Genomic DNA, 21,082 nt, shown 5'->3' on the forward strand with positions numbered 1-21,082 from the left:
AATTAACAGTTGTACTCTTTTTCGATGATAGACGTTTTACATAATCGAAAATATAAAATTCAGAACCAAGATTTGAAGCATCATTAAGTATTTGGAGATACATATTTAGTATAGAATGTGCTCCATGAACCCATATGGTTATAATGCATGGTCCTGTGTTCTATATTCTGTGAGGGCACAGGTTTCTCGGTGTAGATCCGGAATCGTAAGACAGTTGGAAAAGTACTTGGTTTATCTATATTTTGATCATGCATTACCTAATTTTAAAAAAGCCATTTAGTTGGTTATAACCCCTCAACGACTGAACTGCAAAACGTTCTTGTTACAAGAATTCTTATTTCAATTACACCTTGATTGATCAGACTAAAAGCAAGATACAATCCACTGAAAAATAAATCTAGCTACAGTACTTTTGAAGTTATTTTTATTCGCAATTTATTAAAGAACGAACAGGTATAGAGTGGGAATGAATGCTTACGGCTGTATAAAGGTCTACAGAATAATTAGATTTTTTTTAAAAAAAAGTGATTCCCGACTTCAGTTTTCTTCCAATTTTGATCCTTTCGAGTTTGAATGTCTCTAATGTAGGAGATTATATGAAACATGTTCTAACATTGCTTGTGGTATTCAAAGCATATGCATTTTCATTAGATATTAAAATCTAGACGTGCGCGGCCACACAGCCATTTGGGAGCCTTTACCCGTTTCAATTTCGATAGTGATTCTCGTTGAATCTCGCCGTGTGAGTGGTTGTGTATGACTGCATCTCTTTCATCTATATGTTTCAGTATTTAGGAAATAATCCACCCAGAGTAACATTTACTGTATTTTCATTTTAATAGACAATAGGCTATTAAAGTAACTCCAAAATAGTCTCTGGGGCATACTGCTGCTAAGTGGCATAGTACTTACCTCTGATGGAAGGGTCCCTAGTTCGATCCCAGGCCAAGTAAGTTTATGGTGGAGAACATCGCATTCGTGGGTAATATTGAAGATCTCTCGTTTCCTTTTACATTCTCCTTCCAATTTGTTTTTTCATAATGATTCACTTTAATTAATCATCTGTTTCCTTTAGCCCACAAGGCATAACCGTCGGACGTAAAACTAGAAACTTAATTTCATTTACTTTCAAAATGGCTTCTGTACGTGACAGGGATATTAACATTCAATAATAATGAGTCATTTTCGCATGGTTAATAATACTGGGAGACTATTATTAGATAATGTTTCGTACTAAGTATTGTACTTCGCAGCGCAGGAGAATGTAGTATACGCAAGTTCGATTAAAAGCGATAGTTTTCAAAATGTAGAGGAATGAAGAAAAAGCTTAGTGCAGCGTAAAGTAATGAGGAAGTATTGGAAGTAGCGATATTAGATTTGAATCGTTGGATAAGAACAAGTTGTATTCTGGAGATATGATGAAAATTTTGGTGGATGAAGAAACAGGAAGCGCATGAAGAATATTGTACATTATGAACGACATTAATAGAACTATTCTTACGCAGAGGTTGCTTGGAGACCATGGAGCATGGAAAATTCTGAGTTTATAGGAAAAGCGACATGACACTAACGATAAACTGCTTATGACAGTGACGAAAATAGTTATTATCATAATTCTGTCTCACACGAATTAAGAACTTTTATTTAAGCCTATTTATTACTCAGTTCAGCTTTATATTTTACAATTTCGTCGCGCAAGTTAATGGCAGACTCAAAGGAAATCTGAAACCACATGAAGCAAAAGACAACACTGTTCTACAAAATGAAACTTTTTGAAAGCTGTTTTTGATTTGACACCTGATTTTATATAATTTGAGGTTGCTAATTACGAAAATGAAATTAGTTTTCCCCCATGACGTCAGGTTTTTTCACAAATCGGAAAACATGATTGCGTAAATTGTGCTATTTACACAGCAACGCTACTAATATACAGTAACATTATGACTATATATTTCTAACAAAGGAACATTATTTTGCGTCAGAACTAATCTGATCATCGATATTCTGAATAATTAAGGTCATCAGTGGCGTAACTAGGGGGACTGAAGAATATTGTGCCCCGGGCGCCAGATTGGGAGGGCCCAAATTGGGCAAATATTTGGGGGAGCGTTTTGGTTTGGTTGGTCAGGGGAGCGCTAATGCGCGTTTTTGCCCCAGGCGACAACTAGCGTATTCACGTCGCTGAAGGTCGTTGGTAAACAATTTGCCTAATTTTTGTCTCTGTTTTTTCACTTGGAAGCTCCTAAAACTAGACTTCCTTTTGTGAGTAGTTTGTGAATCTTCACGTACCAACGTTCCAACAGTAACCCGCCAACATTGTTGTTCTCCAACGTCGCTGATAATGGAATTCAATTGCTTTGATGTCCTGGTGAAATATTTCATAATGTTCTTCACTTTAATCACCGAAGTTAGAAGGAAAGCTGTCTAAATGTGAATACAGAAAATAAATCTTAAGACTCATTTTGTACCCTAAGCTTTTAAACTTTTGGAGCATATTAGAAACAATGTACTTGTAATTTCCGTCTCTGTTGTTCCCGAGAAAATTATGACACACGTCCCCGGATGCACTTCATGCTTCCTTTTCAACACTTGTCATACAATGTTCAAAGTCTGACTGATCTGAGACACTCTGATCTGAGGACCGATAAATTAAATATTCCTCCTTTTAACTTAGCACTTGAAAGTTGTGGGAATTTTGTCACTAGACACTGGAAGCACTGCCCATCTTTATTCAGACCTTTGACAAATTGTTTCATTAGGCGCAGTTTAATATGCAAGGTGGTAATATGACTTGTGAAGGGTCTACGAGGCAGATGTTTTTCAAATTTTTACTTCCTATATTGCGGCTTTCTCTGACAATCAATTTGAGTCCAGTGTTTATTGCGTTCTCTGCTGTCCCATTCGTAAAATGTGACATGGATATTTGGTGTACCCTTACTGCTGTCCAAGAAGCATACATAGCATACATATCACCTTCAGATCGCAACATAATAACCAATGATGATCCTCCTATTTTATTTTTTTTAAAAAACATTTCCATATTTTCGTAAATCTCCTTTAAATGTACAGAATGAATAATGGGTATACAAAGGGTTGTTGGTTGCTGTTGTGAAGAAGCAGACCGTTCAAACTTCTCTTGTTGGAATCAATGAATAGCCTCCATTCCTCTGCATTATAGTTCTCGCAATCACAACTTACACAGCGCTGTTATTGCGTTCCCAACGTGTAACGCGTTGTGATATCATTCAGTGCTACCAGATACAGTATATATTTTTTCAATGTTAGCAGAATAAGTAACTGCACGTCTTTTATTACAAATTCAAAGATAATCAGAAGGCTATGACATCGAAAGTATATTTTTATATTTGTAATTATAATCAGTACTTCTTCCGAAATATACATTTATACGGTTATTTTCCTCTCCCCCTCCCCTCTATTTTAAGAAAACTGTACGTGATAGAGCAAAACCAACTACATTTTTGGATTTCTCAGGTCAAAAACATTAAGAAAACCTTAATAGTTTCCAAACAGCAAAATCATTGTAGAGCAGTGCAATCATTATTACCAAATGGTTAGGTCTACACAGCTATTTTAAAAACATTTTTTTAACTTGGAAAACAAATAGTTGTTGATAATAGACTTAGTCTATTGATAGCGAGTGAACTTGAACAACGATCAGTAGAGTAGCGTGGATTACTTTATATTTAATGCATTATTCGGTTTACTCAGAGAACGCAGCGCTTCTACTGCTTCCATAGACGCTATACTCCTGATATATGACTATTTCGAATTAAATTAAACTAGTTGCGCCCATGCCTTTGACTTGCTGTACACAATAACTTAGTATCTAGCTGAACTAAACTCGTTACATTCAATTGTATTTATTTTTATACTTTGTTCACCAATCATTATGAACTTGCACAAAACTAATGTTCAAATCCAAATGCTACAACTCTTCAGAGGTGCCAACCTGAGAGAACAATATTATCCATATTCGTCTTTAAAATTACCTATATTACAAAAAATTATCGTATATGCGTTATGCACGTGATAATTATACAAACAAATATAACAATACTAATAATAGCAATAATCTGTAATAAACTTATGTAGTAATATTGTTTTAACCGTAAAATTTCTTTAAAAAATCAATATTAATACTTCTCTGAACAACAATATTTCCACCGCCTCGTAAACGTAGTTGAAATCAAAAAAAAAAATGAAGGCAGAAAGTCAAAGAATGAATGCCAATTCTCAAATCGTTATTGATTTATTTTAGCAGGAATGACTGTTAAAAACTTCAGTGTGTGTGTGTGTGTGTGTGTGTGTGTGTGTGTGTGTGTGTGTTTTATAATTATTTAATGCACACCTACGATTTATGTACATATTCAAAAAATGAAAAAAAAAAGTACGTTCTAAAATTATTGTATATTCATCTATTATCGGAAAGGAATTATCATATATAGCATTAAGGCTTAAATTATCATATATCGCGATAAAGTATCATGTATGCGTATAGTTGGCAAGCCTGCAATCCCTGTCTTAATAGCAAATACTAAAGCACATTCATGTTCAGTACCATCACTATTTATTTTCAAATAATTAAATTGAAACAATTATATGGCCACAATATATCACTATAGAAATACACTCTATTTAATGTTCAAATCTAAATATGTTTAGAGCGCTTGTCCAAATGTAAGGAAAAAAAAAAAAAACAGAAATGTCCATGTATGTGCTTTTTCGGGTGCTTTGCCCCATCTATTGGTGACTCTTGGTACCTATTTGACTATATAAGCCATGCATGCGTAGATGTAGAAATGTTCATGTAAAATGGGCAAAAGATTTAACTAACCTATTCTTGTTACGCGGTTTTCAATATTAAAACGGCATTTTCTCGAAAATTCAGTTTTTTGACATTCCTTCTTTTTTTCCCTTACCCTTCATTTGAAGTATTTATAAATTATGAAACAATACAATTTTTAAATTGCAATTAAATCGTCGTAGAAGATTTAAATCTGAAAATTGCTTGCACACTAGCGCCATTTATAGGAGTCAATCGTGCAGCGCAGGTAGCGACATCTATTAGTGCGACTTAACTATTACTAATTAACATTACTCACCAACTGACATGTTCTCCTATTATAAACAGGATATTATAACAGTAAAAAAAAAGTGAAATTCATGTTTAATTCCTGAACACGTAATTGTAAGCGGATAAGAACAATATTTTTTTTTTAAAAAATTTGTTTTCTGTCAAGTATCCTGCAGGAGGTGGTAATGTAGTCATACAAATTCGACATTGGATTCAATACTCAGTACTCGTCATCTTAATATTATTCGTCATTGCTGACAGTTAACGGAACTTTATTTATTACTATACTTTAAGATACAGCTGAGAAGTCACTTGAACACAACAAAATAGGGAAGAAATTTTGAAAAAAGTCGGCTGGGATATATTTTTCAAGGTACCACACCAATATTCGCCTGAAATAACAAAAATAATGGATAACTTAAATTAGGATGGCCGTCCACGAGATTGGAGCTAGGAAATCCTCGTTTGATGAAGCGAGAACGCTCTATATCGCAACTACACCTTTAGAAAAATGGGCGGGACCTCCGGCATTTTCTCCGCTTTTTATCTACAGTAGACCTTACATTAAACTTCAGACGTTGAGAACGTGTTTATTAAGCAAGATTATGCATATTTTTAATTTTAGCGACACATAAATCTGAGTATAATCGGCAAAATATGTGCTGAAAACATTTCATGAGATCCATATTGATAAATATACTGAAAGTATCAAATAAAAATGACTTTTTAAATTGCATTTCTCGTACACTTATGTACTATTTTATGCAGTGCAAGAGTCTAATTTTTAGTTAAGATATATTTCAACATCTTCTTGTATTCCGATGTGTCAATTAAGCCCACAAAAGTTTTCTTTTCAGGAGAAGTAACAATAAATTTTACAGGGATCAGTAATATTTAAGTAATATTTGCTTACTAAATCATTCTTACATGTAGTGGCCCTTAAAAGTTGATGAAAGTAAAGGTGGACGAACTGAGATGGAGCACATCTACGGAATTTACTGTTGCATTGCTTGACCATCATTACCAGAAATGTAATTTATTATTTTGTATTAGTTTGCCTAGAAAGTGAAAATGTTCACACACACGATTCTTTTCTATATAAATTTTGATTGTACGTTTTAAAATCATCTTTTATCAAAGACCGTTGTGTTGGTCGGATGACTGTATTTGAATTCTTGGTGTAATTAAGATACTTTACAAGGAGATGCATGGCTCCTTCCTTCTAAGAGTTGAAAGAACCTTATTTGTGGTCCAACTGTGTTCTAGGACGCCAATAGTGTTCTACCTCTAGTTACATCTATGATTTCAATATCGCTTTCTCTTCACATCCCTATACATTTTTATATAAAAAGTCATTCTAACCTACATCTTTAAAATCTATGAATAAATATCCTTTGTCTTTTATGTTGGAAACCAAAGAGTTCATACATGTCGAACTTTCTATCATTAGTTACGTTTTATTGTATAGAAATTGTCACTTGCGCCTTTAAAATTTGCCGAAAGCTTATGCAATTAGCCTCTGTGCAATTTCTAAAACTTGAACATTATTTAGCAGAGAAATGCTTCGTTTGATATTGTCTCACGAAAGAGAGACTTCAATCTTAGTGGCACCCAAGTTCTTTAATTAAAATGCGTTATATAAGTAATATGTTTCAATAAAACGAATTTCAAGTTTTCAACATAAACTTATACCTTGGTTTTTACGGATCATCCTTTAACGGACATCGGAAATGACAGACAATTAAAGCAGCCATTTAAGTCTAAAAGTCCTTATTTTAAACTAAAAATGTTGAATTTATAGAATTACAGTGTACGGGTATTTTCAGCGTTGGATTTGGTAGTGTGCTTAATTAAAAGTACGCTACTGTATAATTAATTCCTAGTGTTCTCGTAATGTAATTCTGTGAATATTATCTACTGCAATCTTAGTGTCGGAACTTATGGCCAATCGGCAACATCGAACCGCTATACCGTCTTTTTGCTCGTTAAAAGGGAGAAATGAATGTATTTTATGAAATTCAAGGCATCAGCAGGCTCAGGGCGTACCAGACATGCCCTAGCTTGGGAGCCTGGCACTCAGGTTTAATCGGATTCCAACATATAAGTTAATAGCGAGCTAGGGTATGATTATGAGATAATTAGAATGTGATTTGAGTGCTTAACAGCGAATGAGTTCAAGCTTCATTGAGGGTAGCGAACCTGAGTCCTTAGTGAGCACGGGTCCGGTAAGATTTATGAACGAGATTGAACTTGAGCGAGCCTTTTAGAGAATAGTGAACCTGAACTATTGAGATTAATGTACGCTAGCCTAACAGACAGAAATGTAATGAATTTTTAAACAAACTTGTTCATATTACCTTTTCTATCTTAAATAACTTACACTAAAAATACTAATGGCTGAGCAAAGCAACGTTTATTTTTACAAAACAATAAATGTATGACAGTTTCATCAACTAATTGAACATATTGGCTCATCAGACACTGTCAATATGTTCTGATATTGTCTGATGCAGTCAATATGTTCAATTAGTTGGCAAAACTGTCATACATTTGTTATTTTTAAAATAAACGTTTCTTTGCTCAGCAATTTGTATTTTTAGTGTAACACACACACACACACACACACACACATATATATATATATATATATATATATATATATATATATATATATATATATATATATATATATATATATATATATATTAGTTTAACGTCTCATGATTATGTCTTTCAGGCTAAAGGAGATGGGCGATTAATGAAAGCGCATAATTGTGAAGTTATTTTTTTTGTGCTCTCCCACCGTGAATCGAAGCCAGGACCACGTGTAACAAAGGCACGGGCGCTAGTTACCAGATCAACGGGGAGAACCATCCTTATAGAGGACAGTGGACCTGTGTTCACGAGAACCAAGTAAGCCTTAATTGCAAAGGTATACCAGCATCAAGCAGGGAACTAGAGTGTCTCCAGGCCTTTTTAGCTATATCCTTGTACTTTCTCAACAAAGATATTGTACTCAAAGAACGACAGGTCATGTCATTAGTAAAAAGTGCTGAAGCTTGAATACGTTTCTAATTGCACTTTTAATAATAATTTGAGGGCGTTAAATCCAGTGGAAGTTTTTCAAACTACACCCGTCCATGAGCTCAAGAGAAAAATGACCTCAAAGTTGGACCTTTGAAGTACCACTTGAAATGCCATGATAAAAGTGTCTACGCTTCGATTTATGTAATTGAACTTTTTATACTATTTTGACGATGATGAATCCAATAGAACTATTTTTAAATGTACACGTCCATGGGGTTGCCGACAAAAGTGCTTTTAAATTTGAGATATAAATAAATATACCTAAACATTATTAAAGTAATTTTTCTCATGACTCCATGTACAGATATATTTGAAAATAGCTTCATTGCATTAAGGACCCTCAATTTAGTATTTAAAAAACGCAACTAGAAATTTATCCCAGCGTGAGGGCCTTTTTATTAGTGGCGTGTTCGTAAGGTTTTTGTCCAATCACTCTGAGGTTAGGAGTGAATATTCACTTCAACTGGTGGAGTAGCGCGCTTGGTTTGTAATTATAAAATCGCGTCACAGATTCTCGAGGCTCACAAATAAAAATTTTCGGGTCCTTTCTGTGAATGTGAGTACGCAAATAAACATCATGTCTCACGTTTGAAGTAGTTTGAAACCTTTCATTAGAGCAAAATCAAGTGAAGGAATTACAAGATAATTCCAACATCCTAAATCAGAGAAATAAAATATCTCAAACATATAAATTCAATTTCTATTTAGACAAATTCAAAGTTTAGTTGCTGAATAAAAGACGTTAAAAAAATATTTTTCTTTACCTGTGATGACGGAAATATCCATGTTACATCTATTGACACTATAGCGCCGCACACGAACACCTACTACAAACAATAAACAAACAAACCACCACCCGACACTAAACAAGCGTACCACGTGTTTTATTCCCAGGTGTAGTTTACGTAAACTCCCATGTGCAAGTACAGTACAGTGTTTAGATTTTCTCTGTCGCTACGGAGTATTGAGGTCACGAGAGAATTAGACAGTGAATTGACTTTCTTTGATGACCTTCATTCGGTTCGAAAGAAAGTGACGGTTGGTCACCGCAAAAACTTCCTTTGCGGTTTTTGCGTAATCTTCGTTTTTTTTCCGTCTCTTTTTCCCTTCTATATAGCACTGCAGGAACAATCGATGGATTAAATAAGTTGCCACAGGGGTAAATATTACTAATTGTTCATATGGAAATCCCAGTTATCTTGTCATTTCCATCTCTTTTCCTCGACTGCAATGGTTTCTTATCTTTTTTCATTATGTTTTGTACCCCTTGACAGTGAGGACGCCAGTGGAGGGGCAACAGGAAGAGTGGTCCCCGGTGGCTATACCTTCTTCCCTATACATGTTATATTATGATGTAGGACAAGTAATATAAATATATTATTTTTGGTATACAAGAAAATAGCTTGTCCTCCCAAAAAATCGTTCGGTCCTCCGTTTGTCCACCACCACCGAAGAAATTAAACCTGGCGTCGTCACTACTCGTTGATTACTTGAAAAGTATATCACGAAATTTTTAATACACTGTATTAAATTTTTAAAAAGTCCGCAATAATTTTATTATAGAATTCCACAAAAATTTCATGAAATTTCTTCGAAATTTCTCTTTGAACTCTTTTAGTTTAAAATCCCACAATTATGCCGTTCACGCTAAAGGAGATGGATGTTTATAATGCAAGTGAATGATGATGGCAAAATTAGTGTAATGATGAAGTGGGAGGAAACGGAAGTACCTGAGAAAACTCACGGATACAATGTTGTCCACCACAAGCTTACTTGGCCGGGGATCGAACGAGGGATCCCCCACACCAGAAGTAAGCACTCTACTTCTGAGCCTCTGTGACTCAAAATTTCTTGGAAATATAAAGTATACTTGGAAATAGAAAGTATGGAGCACTGTACCAACTATCTCCTTCATACTTATCGAAGTAAATCATAGAACTATAATACGGAGCTTTTACTGAAATATGTTGTTTCAAGTTGTGCTTTTGAAGTTCCGGCCTAAAAAAAAAAATGATCCCACCAGTAAGATACCGTTCGGATTTCTTCCAAAAGAAATTGCTTATCCCATATTTTAAGAATAAATAATGAAATATTATTCATTTTGTGTTTTTCTCTTTTTAAAAAAAAAAGAAAAAAGAAACTAACGTCCCATGATTATGACCTTTAAGCTAAAGTAAACGGATGATTAATGAAAGTGAATAATTATGAAATAATTAGTAAAATGAAAACTCCGAGAAACCCCACGGATACAATATTGTCCACCATAAGCTTACATTTGTTTCGGTAGGAGTTATTTTTTTTTCGAAGAAAATTACCGTGTTTTAATAGTAAATTACAAGCCAAGAACAACACCGCAGTAGCGAAGTACTAAAGACAATACAACCCAAAGATAAGTAAAATTCGAAGGCCAATTGTAGTTATAGCTTACTGTTATCGACAAACATTGCTCTCAGAATACATGTGCAGCCTTGATTAGTGATTACGTTAACTGTAAAGTCTAAGGAAATATTTTTAGAAATGTTGAAGAAATAGTATTTAAAAAATATGGTAAGGTGAAAGTGAAAAATTAATTATCTGTATTCACTACAACATTATGAGCAACTCGATAACCTCATGGTTGTTAATAAAATTCGCAAACGTAAGTTGAAAAACCGTTGTATAATCCGCTCTAAAATTCAATAATGTTCGAATGTTCACTTGTTTGTTTTTGGGCTTTGCTTTGTGTGCGTGAGTTCGGGGTTCTCCCTTTGCTTCCCACTTTATTCATTGCACCATTTCATTCATTATCATCTTCACCGTCTCCCTTAGCCTCGGAGCGTAAACGTTGGACGTTAAATTAAGAAAAATCTTATTTGTTTATTGACTATTAGTAAGAAATTATTGTGTAGAATTATGAAATATCCAAAAGTTTGTGATTAATCTCAGGAGCGTCATTTCAGATTTTGCTTGAGGGGGGGGGGGGCAAGACCCCTTGATATTAGTAAAATTTCGCGTTTTTCACTGATTTACTACTATTCTATTGATAAAATCTGTACATCTCAAACTCAGAGGGGGCAAATGCCCCTCCCTGCCCCCCTAAATGACGCCCCTGATTAATCTATTCCTGGTACTAAATTCTTTCATGCTTTTTATATACAAGATATGTCTATTGTATAAGCAATACGTCAGAACAAACATTTTATCACTTTAATTCAAGTAGCTTGAATTCTTGTTTGATTGTAGGCCTATATTTATTTATTTATTTATTGAAGTTAAGCATCCCTTTTTCAACACCGTGGCTTGAAAGCTGGAGTGTGAGCGTTCAAATTTCAATACTCTTTCATGGGGATCCGAATTCGGGGCCACTTGAATAAAACATGCGTGCGCTAGCAACTAGATTAGCAATGAGGACCAAGTAGCTTTAATGTACCTCAATTTACTTCAGATAACTCCAATGCGAAATGTATTACATTGTTATTTTCTTTTAGTACTGTGTTAAACAGGAATCAAAAGTTATGAGGAAAACTTACACTTTTCCTTTGCTCTGAAGTAATTATGATGTTCTTTCCGACAATACATTTCTTGAAGAAAGAACAGGAAGGCAAATTACCATTCTCTCTATTCAAGATGACATCACGTCAACGACGTTATGGGCAAAACAATGTCCAGAAAAAACTTGTTTATGAGATTGTAAAGTCACGACTATCGCGCGCAATTTAATACAAACATGAAGTGCTTCATGAATTCTTTAAACTAAACTTCCTAGCTGTCTCTGCAGTCCATGAAGGGCGTATTGCCAGGCAAGACTGTTTGAGGGTGTGCGGAGAGTGGGGACATCGATTCCCATCATCATTACTCAGGCTTTCAAGACTAGAGTTTAAGTGACTCTTTAATTGCATCACAATATTGTATCAACATCTTAAAAAAAAAAAAAAAAAAATCCATCCAAATTCAAGCGTGCTAATTGAGTAGTGATGTAGGAGTACTAATTCTATGGAAATCATTATTAGCTTAATAGTTCATTATAATTTTGTAATAAAACAAATGATTTATTTAATTTGTTGTTACTTCACAAATTACATGTAATAAATGTTAGTATTTTCACTCAACCATCTGCTTAACAAGGCTCTATTTATAATATTCATATATCAGTGTCATCTGTAAAATATTAAGTGACAGATAAGGAAGGTACTTTAACTTTTATATAACTGTATATTTCCTGGGACAATATGTAATCGCACATTGTATTATGCCAAAGAATTATGTATTGTCAAAGTTAAAAATGTTTTTTTTATCTCCTCTTTTTTTTTTTTTTTTTTTATCTTCTAACGTTCAAGACACTTTCACAGAACATTTCTGTATATGCCAAATCACTTTACTAAATGTTTTATCGCTACAAGTAAGAAAAAAAAATAGTGTTTACGTAATGTTTTATTTTGTGTCACACTACATAAAACATGGAACGGCGATTATAAACTTTCTTGCTGTGGCAACTTTCTCACTGTCATTAACTTCCTTCTTTCACGATTACCAGCAAAAGGCAAGTCACCCTTGAAAAAATATTGTACACTGAAGGAGTAAAAAGTATTCCTTGACGTCTGGCAGGAGGAGGACCCAATTTACGTGGAAGATTATTATACTTGAATACCAAGGTAATAAACGAAGTAGAACTGATGATTAACAAAGTATTATATATAGAGACCGGCATCATATCTCCTCGCTATTGAGCTACACAAGACACGCCACTTCAATTTAGCTACAACCTCAGAATGGACTGGAGAACATTGTGTATGTCTTATTGAAATATGTTCTTATATATAATCAAAATGAAATCTTTCAGTTTAACGTTACACGATTATGCCCATTACACTAAGGGGGACGATGATTAAGGCAAGTGAATGATGATCGAAGAATTGATGGAATGATATGTGGGAGGAAACGGAACTACCATGAAAAAATCCATGGACATGAGGTTGTCCGCCACAAACTTACTTGGTCGGGGATCGAATCAGTGACTCCATACACCAGAGGTAAGCCTCTATCACTCAGCCTCTCTGCTTCCCTATTTTAAGTAATAAATTTCAAACATATTCCACTTGAAAACTCAACTTGTAGACGTAGCAGTGTTCAGTTAAGAGCAACCTTGCATACCCAAATGAATCTATAGCAGTTCTACTACGAGGAACGTTTCCCGGGTGTCTCATTTCACTACGTGATTATATTGTATGGTCAACTTGCTCACTAGACCTAAACCATCGTGGATTTCTAGTCAAAATGTATGAATATATAAGTCGTAAAAGCAAACGTTTGAACTATATTACCTTTAGAACAAAGTGATGACAAAATAACAAACACTATTTAATGCTATCTAAAATAATAATAATAAGTTAATAAGATCCTCTTAATTTATGTTTAAAATCAGAGAGCTTTTCTACCAAACATTGTATAATACAAAAGCTGTAGTGGAGAATCCACATAAATTGCTGGAGGGAAATAGGAAATTTATTGTAAATATAAAGATAAAAACATATATAGATTAGCCGATTTCAACAAAAGCACTATAAAGCATAAAATTATAATAATAAAGCACTTAAAGCAGAAAATTCATTACCATTATTTAAAAAATGAAGTTTATATCAAGCAAATTAACTCTAAATATAAAATAAGCTTGGATGGTAATTTCATGAGAGATTAATTTGTTAGTTTGGTACAACATCAATTTTTTTATACATAATAGTAATTAATTATTTTGTTTTTAAGCTCTTTGTTATTATAATTTTGTATTATAGCGCTTTTATTACAGCATTTGTATTTTTTGTGCTCTTGTTTAACTCGGTTAATATTTTTTTGAGTTTTTGTTTACAGCGTCGAACAAAAGCTTTAGTACAGGTAAAGTGTTTTAAGAAATGTACGGCACATAACACAATGAAGCCATTATTAACAAAAACTTACCTCAGTGGAAACTTGTACATGTTTAACGAAAGTGATCACGATCGCATGAATTTTGGTATAAGTCTATATAATCAAACCTATAATAAAATATCTCTTTTGAATCATCACTTTATGAAGGGACTAAGGAAGTGAAGAAAAAGATTTGTATAAGTGGTAGAGTTTTCATTCAATAACCACCAAGTTTGTACTGATATTTGAGAACGTAAAGCGAAGCTTGGAAATAATGTAGGAGATAATGTATGTTACAAAAAGTCATTTTTTTGGCCTTCATTCCCTTCTTAAAACTGACGATTTAATTTATTTAAACTTCTTCAGTGTTGGGAAATGGAAAGCCCATTTGATTGGATAACAGAATTTGCTTGTGCATATTCATAATGCAGTATGTCTTTTTCCGTAAATTTTCAGTCTTTTTTAGCTTTGAAAATACACATGAATGACACAAATCTGTCACACACATACATTCGGATGCATAGAATACATGCAGAGAGAAATTTAAACAGAATGAAGTCACATAAACATAGTGTTGTTAATATTCCCCCTCTTCAACCCATCTTTTACCTTCAAAAACGTGATTTCGAAGAAATGTGGCGGATATTTTTCTTTTTTGCTACTTCTAATTTGTATTTTCTTTTTCTTTCTTTCCTTTTTTTTTTAAAAAAAATATTATTTTGATTATGTACACGCAAATGTTGCAATACGTCAATTTAGTTACTAGTTTTTTTTTTAAATAATATTTCGTTATAGTATTTTGTATTACGAAATATTTTAGGCAGTTATATTATATTCTGAGTACTAAAACGTTAATTTAAATATGTATAATAAATATAAAATATTTCTGAAATATTTGTAGTGCGTGTTATGAAGTGTGATATGTAGCATGTAGTAATAACTTATGTTGATACTCCGTCCTTACCTTTAATGCTGCTCTTCAATTATATATATATATATATATATATATATATATATATATATATATATATAAACCTCTTCGGACTGGAAGATTTCAACATAGAGAGTTTACGTATTTGGACATCGACTATTAAGCTATAGAAGATTACGTAAAGATACCCCTAACCCGAGTTCATCCATTAATTATATATGAAATATTTTTGCTAACGTCTGACAATAATGTACTTTTATTCACCTCCCCAGAAGCTACTAGTGAGGGGAATTTTCGTCCAAAGATATTAAGTGAAGAACTATTACCACATCCCCCCAATTTCACACCCTGTTATACAGTGTGGTTCTAAAATCACAATACATTTTTGTGAAATATTAATGGAATACTTTCTCGCAGTGACATCATTTGCGATTTTGTCAGGGGCAGAGATTGTCTATCGACATAAGAGTTTCACGATTTTCATTAGTGTATTAGAATATACTTGTTTACAAAACATGTGTTTCTCAAACGCAGGAAGAGGCAGTTGCCACATCCCCAGATGACGCCATTGTTTTTTTTTTTTTTTTTTTTTTTTTTTTTTTTTTTTTTTTTTTTGCAGGTAATGTGACAGAAGACAAGAACGAATCACCATTTTTTCCTACTCAGCTACGTGGAATGACGTACCCATACGTGTGGAACAACCTCACTTGTAGATTTTGAAAACCCGGCTCCACCAGGTTGGTTATCAAGATGAATTCCAGTGAATTGGTGGTGTTGCAGACGAGGAACATCCCGAAAGACCGTCCATAACGCCATTCGTTAGGGGTATCCCTTGTGTCTATTCACGTGCCCACAGGCATAAAATGTTGCCTCATCACTGAACAAGATGCCCTGCATCAAATTGTCATGTTCCACAGCCTGTAGGATGTCATAACACATAGCTAGTCGAGCTGGATAATTCTCAGCTTCAAGCTTGTGCTCAACTGGATGTGGTACGGATGTTTGTGTAATTTGCAACGGAGAGTTCTCCACACGGTGCTTTTGGAAATGCTACGCTCCCGCCTAAGTCTCTTTGTAAATGTGGTTGAGCTACGCGTCATTGTTTCCTCTACATTTTGAACGATTTCTGGCACTATGGACGGTCTTCAGAATTAATTGGTCTGCAACACCAGCAGTAAGCTGGACTTTATTGATAAGATTCTTAATATCCAATCTTGTGAGCCGTGTTTGCGAAATCATTTAATGTCATTTCGCGCCTGTGTATACTAGGGCTGTTCCGATAATCGAGTAATCGATAACAATTCGATAAAATTTCAAGACCGTTTCATCGATAAAGAATTTTAATTTTATCAAATTATCGAACTTTCGAGACTCCCGAAATGTTTGAGACTCTCGAAATGATCGAGACTCCCGAAATGTTCGGAACTCTCGAAGTGTTCGAGGCACTCGAAATGTAGGAAACATTAGACAACTTCGAGACACTAGAAGTGTTCGAGAATCTCGAATTGTTTGAAAGCAGCAAATACAGAAATATATCAATATGATCGCATTTGTCGAGTCGCTTGAATATTTAGAAAAGTTCGGGATTATCGGAGTGTTCGAAAGAAACGATGTATTCGAGGTTATCATAGTTGTATATAATATGTATTACGTATATGCAGAGTGTTCATTTTAAAACTTCTCTCCTTAGCAATGTAGTGAAGGAAAAGTTTTTTTCCCCCACAGATCTGTACAAAGTTTAAGCAGTCTGTCAGAAGAGAGAAAGAGGAAGAGAAAACATGCATCACCCGAATAGAATTGGAATCGTTAATAGGAATAATTTTTAAAAAACTTGAAATAATAAGTAAAAACGTTTGAAAACTCCAAACCGCAAAAAACAATTCATTACTATTATCTATTAAAAAATGGTCCCCATAAGTGATCCCCCATACTTCAATCTGCAAGGAATTAATTCCATTAATGAACTCAACCGAGATAACTGCTCTAGTTATCTATTTAAAGAAGCATAATTCAAAAATTCATTGTTCCAGATTTATCGTGCGCAGTAAATCTATTTTGGTAAGCAACCCAAAATACTCTGGAAATGTGCGGAACTGCATAGCCTACAGGATACCATGGATTTAAGTGGAACAAAGTGGGTTGTCACTCAGAACCGTCGTGCGATTGTAGTGCAAGTGACGGAGAAGTGTAAGCTGCACTCCCACAGATTGTGTCGACAAAATCACAGTTCAGAGCGAGGCACATAAGATGGATATACAAGGTCAAAATCAATGTTAAGGTACCACAACGTTTTAGCGTGACGCCAATTGTGCCGCGAACATGCAACATGAACCGCTAATGACTGGAAACATATGATATACGTAGTCGGATGAGTCATAGTTCATCTTATTTCAAACTGCGGCCCATGTTTATATATGGTAGACGCCCAAAGAAGCATATTATCATCTGCAGTTTCTCTGCCCACCCGTGAAATACAGGGTATGTCCGGGAAGTATCGGGACCGGTTTGTTCCGAAGTCGGAATGCGCATGCAGATCAGTCGTGGTTGCGGGACGTGGTAGGAGGATGACAGTAAGTCAAGTAACTTCCAGTAGTAGATTACGAGACGGTGAAGTAAGCAGAACGTGATTGAAAGAAGTGCATTGTGTATGTCTGTCATCGTCGAAGCCTGTGGCAAGTGAAATGGAGCAATTAGTGGAACAGCGTTATGCGATGAAGTTATGTGTCAAACTGAATAAAACCGCTACGGAAACGTGTACTATGATCCGTGAGGCTTATCAGGACCATGTCACGCAAGGGTGTTCGCGTGGCACAAAATGTTTAAAGATGGCCGTGAAGAGGTTGCAGATGATGAACGCGCTTATCTTCCCTCAACGAGCCGAAATTAAGACAATGTGGCGAAAGTGCGGGGATAGTGAAGCGTAGATCGTCACTTCAGTGTGCGCTTGATTGCCGACGCATAAATTTGTCGAAAACGATAGTGCACGAGATAATCACAGAAACGTTGAACATGAGAAAAGTGTGCGCGAGACTTGTGCCGAAAATGTTGACTGACGATCAGAAAGCACTGTGTGTGGCTGTTGCTGCAGAAATGGTTACACGTTTGGAAGAAGATCCAAATTGTTTAGACAATATTATCACTTCCGACGAAACGTGGCTCTTCGAGTACGATCCGGAAATAAAAAGTGCGGAATATTTATTTATTTATTTATTTAACAATTACCAAATACAGTTCTGAGGCCATTTTATACTGGATATATAATAATAACAATAACAACAACAATGGAAAGGAATTGGGAAGGTATCGGCCAGAGCCTGTTTTAGTAGGTACCATCCCGGCATTTGCCTGGTAGGATTGAGGGAAACCCTGGAAAACCCCAATCAGGATGGTCGGCAGCGGGAATCGAACCCGCGACCTCCCGAATGCGAAGCCAACGCTCTATCACTTGAGCTACTTCGCTCGGTAAAGTAGTAGCACATGAAGCAGTCTCCAAAACCAAAAAAACCCCGCATGAGCAAGTCGCGCATCAAATCCATGTTCATTTTGTTTTTCAACGCGAAAGGAGTAATGCACAGGGAGTTTGTACCTGCTGGACAGACCGTCCCCGGTAAATTCTACGCAGCAGTGCTACACCGTTTGAAGGATCACACTCGCCTAGTGCGACCGGAGATACCCGACCAGTGGACACTCCATCATGACAATGCGCCTAGTCACATGTCGCTAGTTGTCGCCGAAGTGTTGATCAGATACAACGTGGCAACTTTACTGCAGCCACCTTACAGTCCCGACCTGGCCCCGTGTGACTTCTTTCAGTTTCCCCGCATCAAGAGGACCCTGAAAGGACGGCGTTTCGACAAAATTGACGCAGTGCAAGCAGCTTTGACGAGGTGCCTCAACAGTGTTAAAGGTCGCCGAGTTCCAAGTTCCCTATGAAAGTTGGAAAAAGCGCTGGCAGCGGTGTGTTGATTCCCAAGGGACCTATTTTCAAGACTTCTAGTTCATTGTACACAAATGCCATTCATATGAGACCAGTCCTGATACTTTCTGGACACATCCTCTATGGAGGCGGTTCTGAGGTGCTGTGAGCCACAACATCCTGGTTTTATCATTGCCTGTAATTATTTAGTCATGTTAGGGGGCTGTGCCTCGAATGGTAATGATATTTCCGGGCAAAGACTCCATATTCTACGATGATAAGGCACCCTTTCACACAACTGGGGCTGTTTCGTCGTAATTTGAAGATCATCAGGATGAAGTTGAACACTTTTCTTGGCTCGCCCAATCATAGGATCTGAACATAAATGAACATCTGTAAATGAACAATGTAATGTGAAATAATATGAAAGAAGACCTGCATAAGCTGTCACGTTGAACGACTTTCATCGAAATGAAGACACGAATCCGGCACCGATATTCGACTCCATCCTCTCTCGTGGAATGAGTGATGCAAATGGAATTGTGTAATTTTCCACTTGCTACCATTCATGATATCTCTTGCTCCATTCCACTTTTTCAACGTTTCCATTAAATTCATAAGTGTCTGTACATTATTACAGCTGTATGATGGAAGCTTCGTAGACATTAATTTGTTTTGTTAATAATCGATTTCCTTTCCAAGTTTTCGGTCATATACAGTCTAACTTCTATAACAATAACGACTTTTTTCTTTTTAAGTCCAATCATAAAAAATAATAAAACATCAAACTTGGAATATATAAAAACATTTCATAGCAACATAACACAAAAGAGAGAGTAGAGTGTTACGTAACATAATAATGAAAGGACAATAATTAATAATGTAATAATGAGAATATGAAAGAAGAGCTGTACAACCTGTCATGTTAAATAACTTTCTTCGAAGTGATGTTTAAACTCGTAGTCTGCACGCGGAAGTAACGTGCCAACGTCAATTCTATAAGTGCATATAGATTACTATAGCTACTTCGGTAAATCGTGTTGTTTTCGATAGCAGTGCCTTAACTTGGAACTTTTCCTTGAGAGGTCAAGCATTAATATTTGGGTCTTCCAGAAAACATGAAATCTGAACAACTGAGGCCATAAACAAATATGAAGTATGAAATTTACCCCCCCCCCCTAGAATTTAAAATCTCAATAAACATTTTTATTACTTCTGGGAGCCACAGTTATCATTTAATTGAATGAAGGCTCAGACTGTATTTATGCTTCATCTTAGGGAAATATACTTAATTCAGATGATAATGCAACACCTTAAATGATTATCAGTTCTATTGGAAATGGTAAGGTAAGCCCATTGCATGTTTCAGTAACTAAATTGAGGGGACAATATTTGCCACAACTAAAACCCTTAGGAAATACATATTATTTCTGGGGGCGCTAATAGTAGGAATTTTGCTGAAATGGGACCAGATCACATTTTCGTTTCATTTATTTTATAATTTTTGATGTAAACATATTCCATACTTAATTTATTTCATGTTAGTATTATGTCATGTGGAATAAGAAAAGTTTCATCTTCAAGTAAGCCTCTTCAAACGGCGGGGTGCTAAAATAGTGGGCCGTTTCCCACAAGTTACAGCCCTCTTCGATAGGATCAAATTAACAAACGAAATACTGTCTTAATGTAAAGTGAAACATTGTGAAGTGTTGAAAAAACTAAAGAGAAGGATCTTCTTCCGTTCTTCCTTTCAAACCTTTCAAATAAGATTTACCCTATATTTCAAAATGAGGATGAGCATCCTAGGAAAGTAAACCAACTTAATGAACAGTGTAAATAAAATTGATGTTTATGCTATCTTAGTTTAAAAGTGGAGTAAACGTAACGCGGACATCGTAATCAAGTAACACATACTGTGTTCTATTTCAAATAAATAATTAAATGGTGCAATTTGTGTGCAAAATGAGATTGTTAGTTTTCATTCAGATGACATGGTTGATCTGAACAAATCAATTAATAATCAGGCTTTCTTTTAGAAAATTTTATTCCTGGAAGATAAGCCAAAATCAAAGGGTTGCGCTGGGACACTATTTGTCAAAGGACGTTCACTGGGTAAGAGTGATATGTGACAGCAGATCCTCTGTTTGCGTTAGATTCGCAGAAGAGTTGACTA

At 35.3% G+C, this 21,082-nt stretch overlaps 2 protein-coding genes across 2 annotated transcripts in view; one reads left to right on the plus strand and one right to left on the minus strand.

The window, feature by feature from the left end:
* The window catches only part of LOC145686075 (serpin B8-like), a 71,968-nt gene extending 62,867 nt beyond the window's left edge, over window positions 1-9,101 (minus strand). The window contains exon 1 of the mRNA XM_081758992.1: window positions 8,947-9,101. Coding sequence (XP_081615118.1) covers window positions 8,947-8,968 — 22 coding nt within the window. The 5' untranslated portion in view covers window positions 8,969-9,101. The remainder of the gene's footprint in view (window positions 1-8,946) is intronic.
* Window positions 1-21,082, plus strand: part of LOC145686073 (sialin-like) — a 196,883-nt gene that overhangs the window by 21,108 nt on the left and 154,693 nt on the right. The gene's annotated exons all lie outside the window — the stretch shown is intronic.

The sequence above is a fragment of the Thermobia domestica genome, chromosome 5 (genome assembly GCF_964235325.1).
Source record: "Thermobia domestica chromosome 5, izTheDome1.hap1.1, whole genome shotgun sequence".
Classification (NCBI taxonomy): Eukaryota; Metazoa; Arthropoda; class Insecta; order Zygentoma; family Lepismatidae; genus Thermobia; species Thermobia domestica.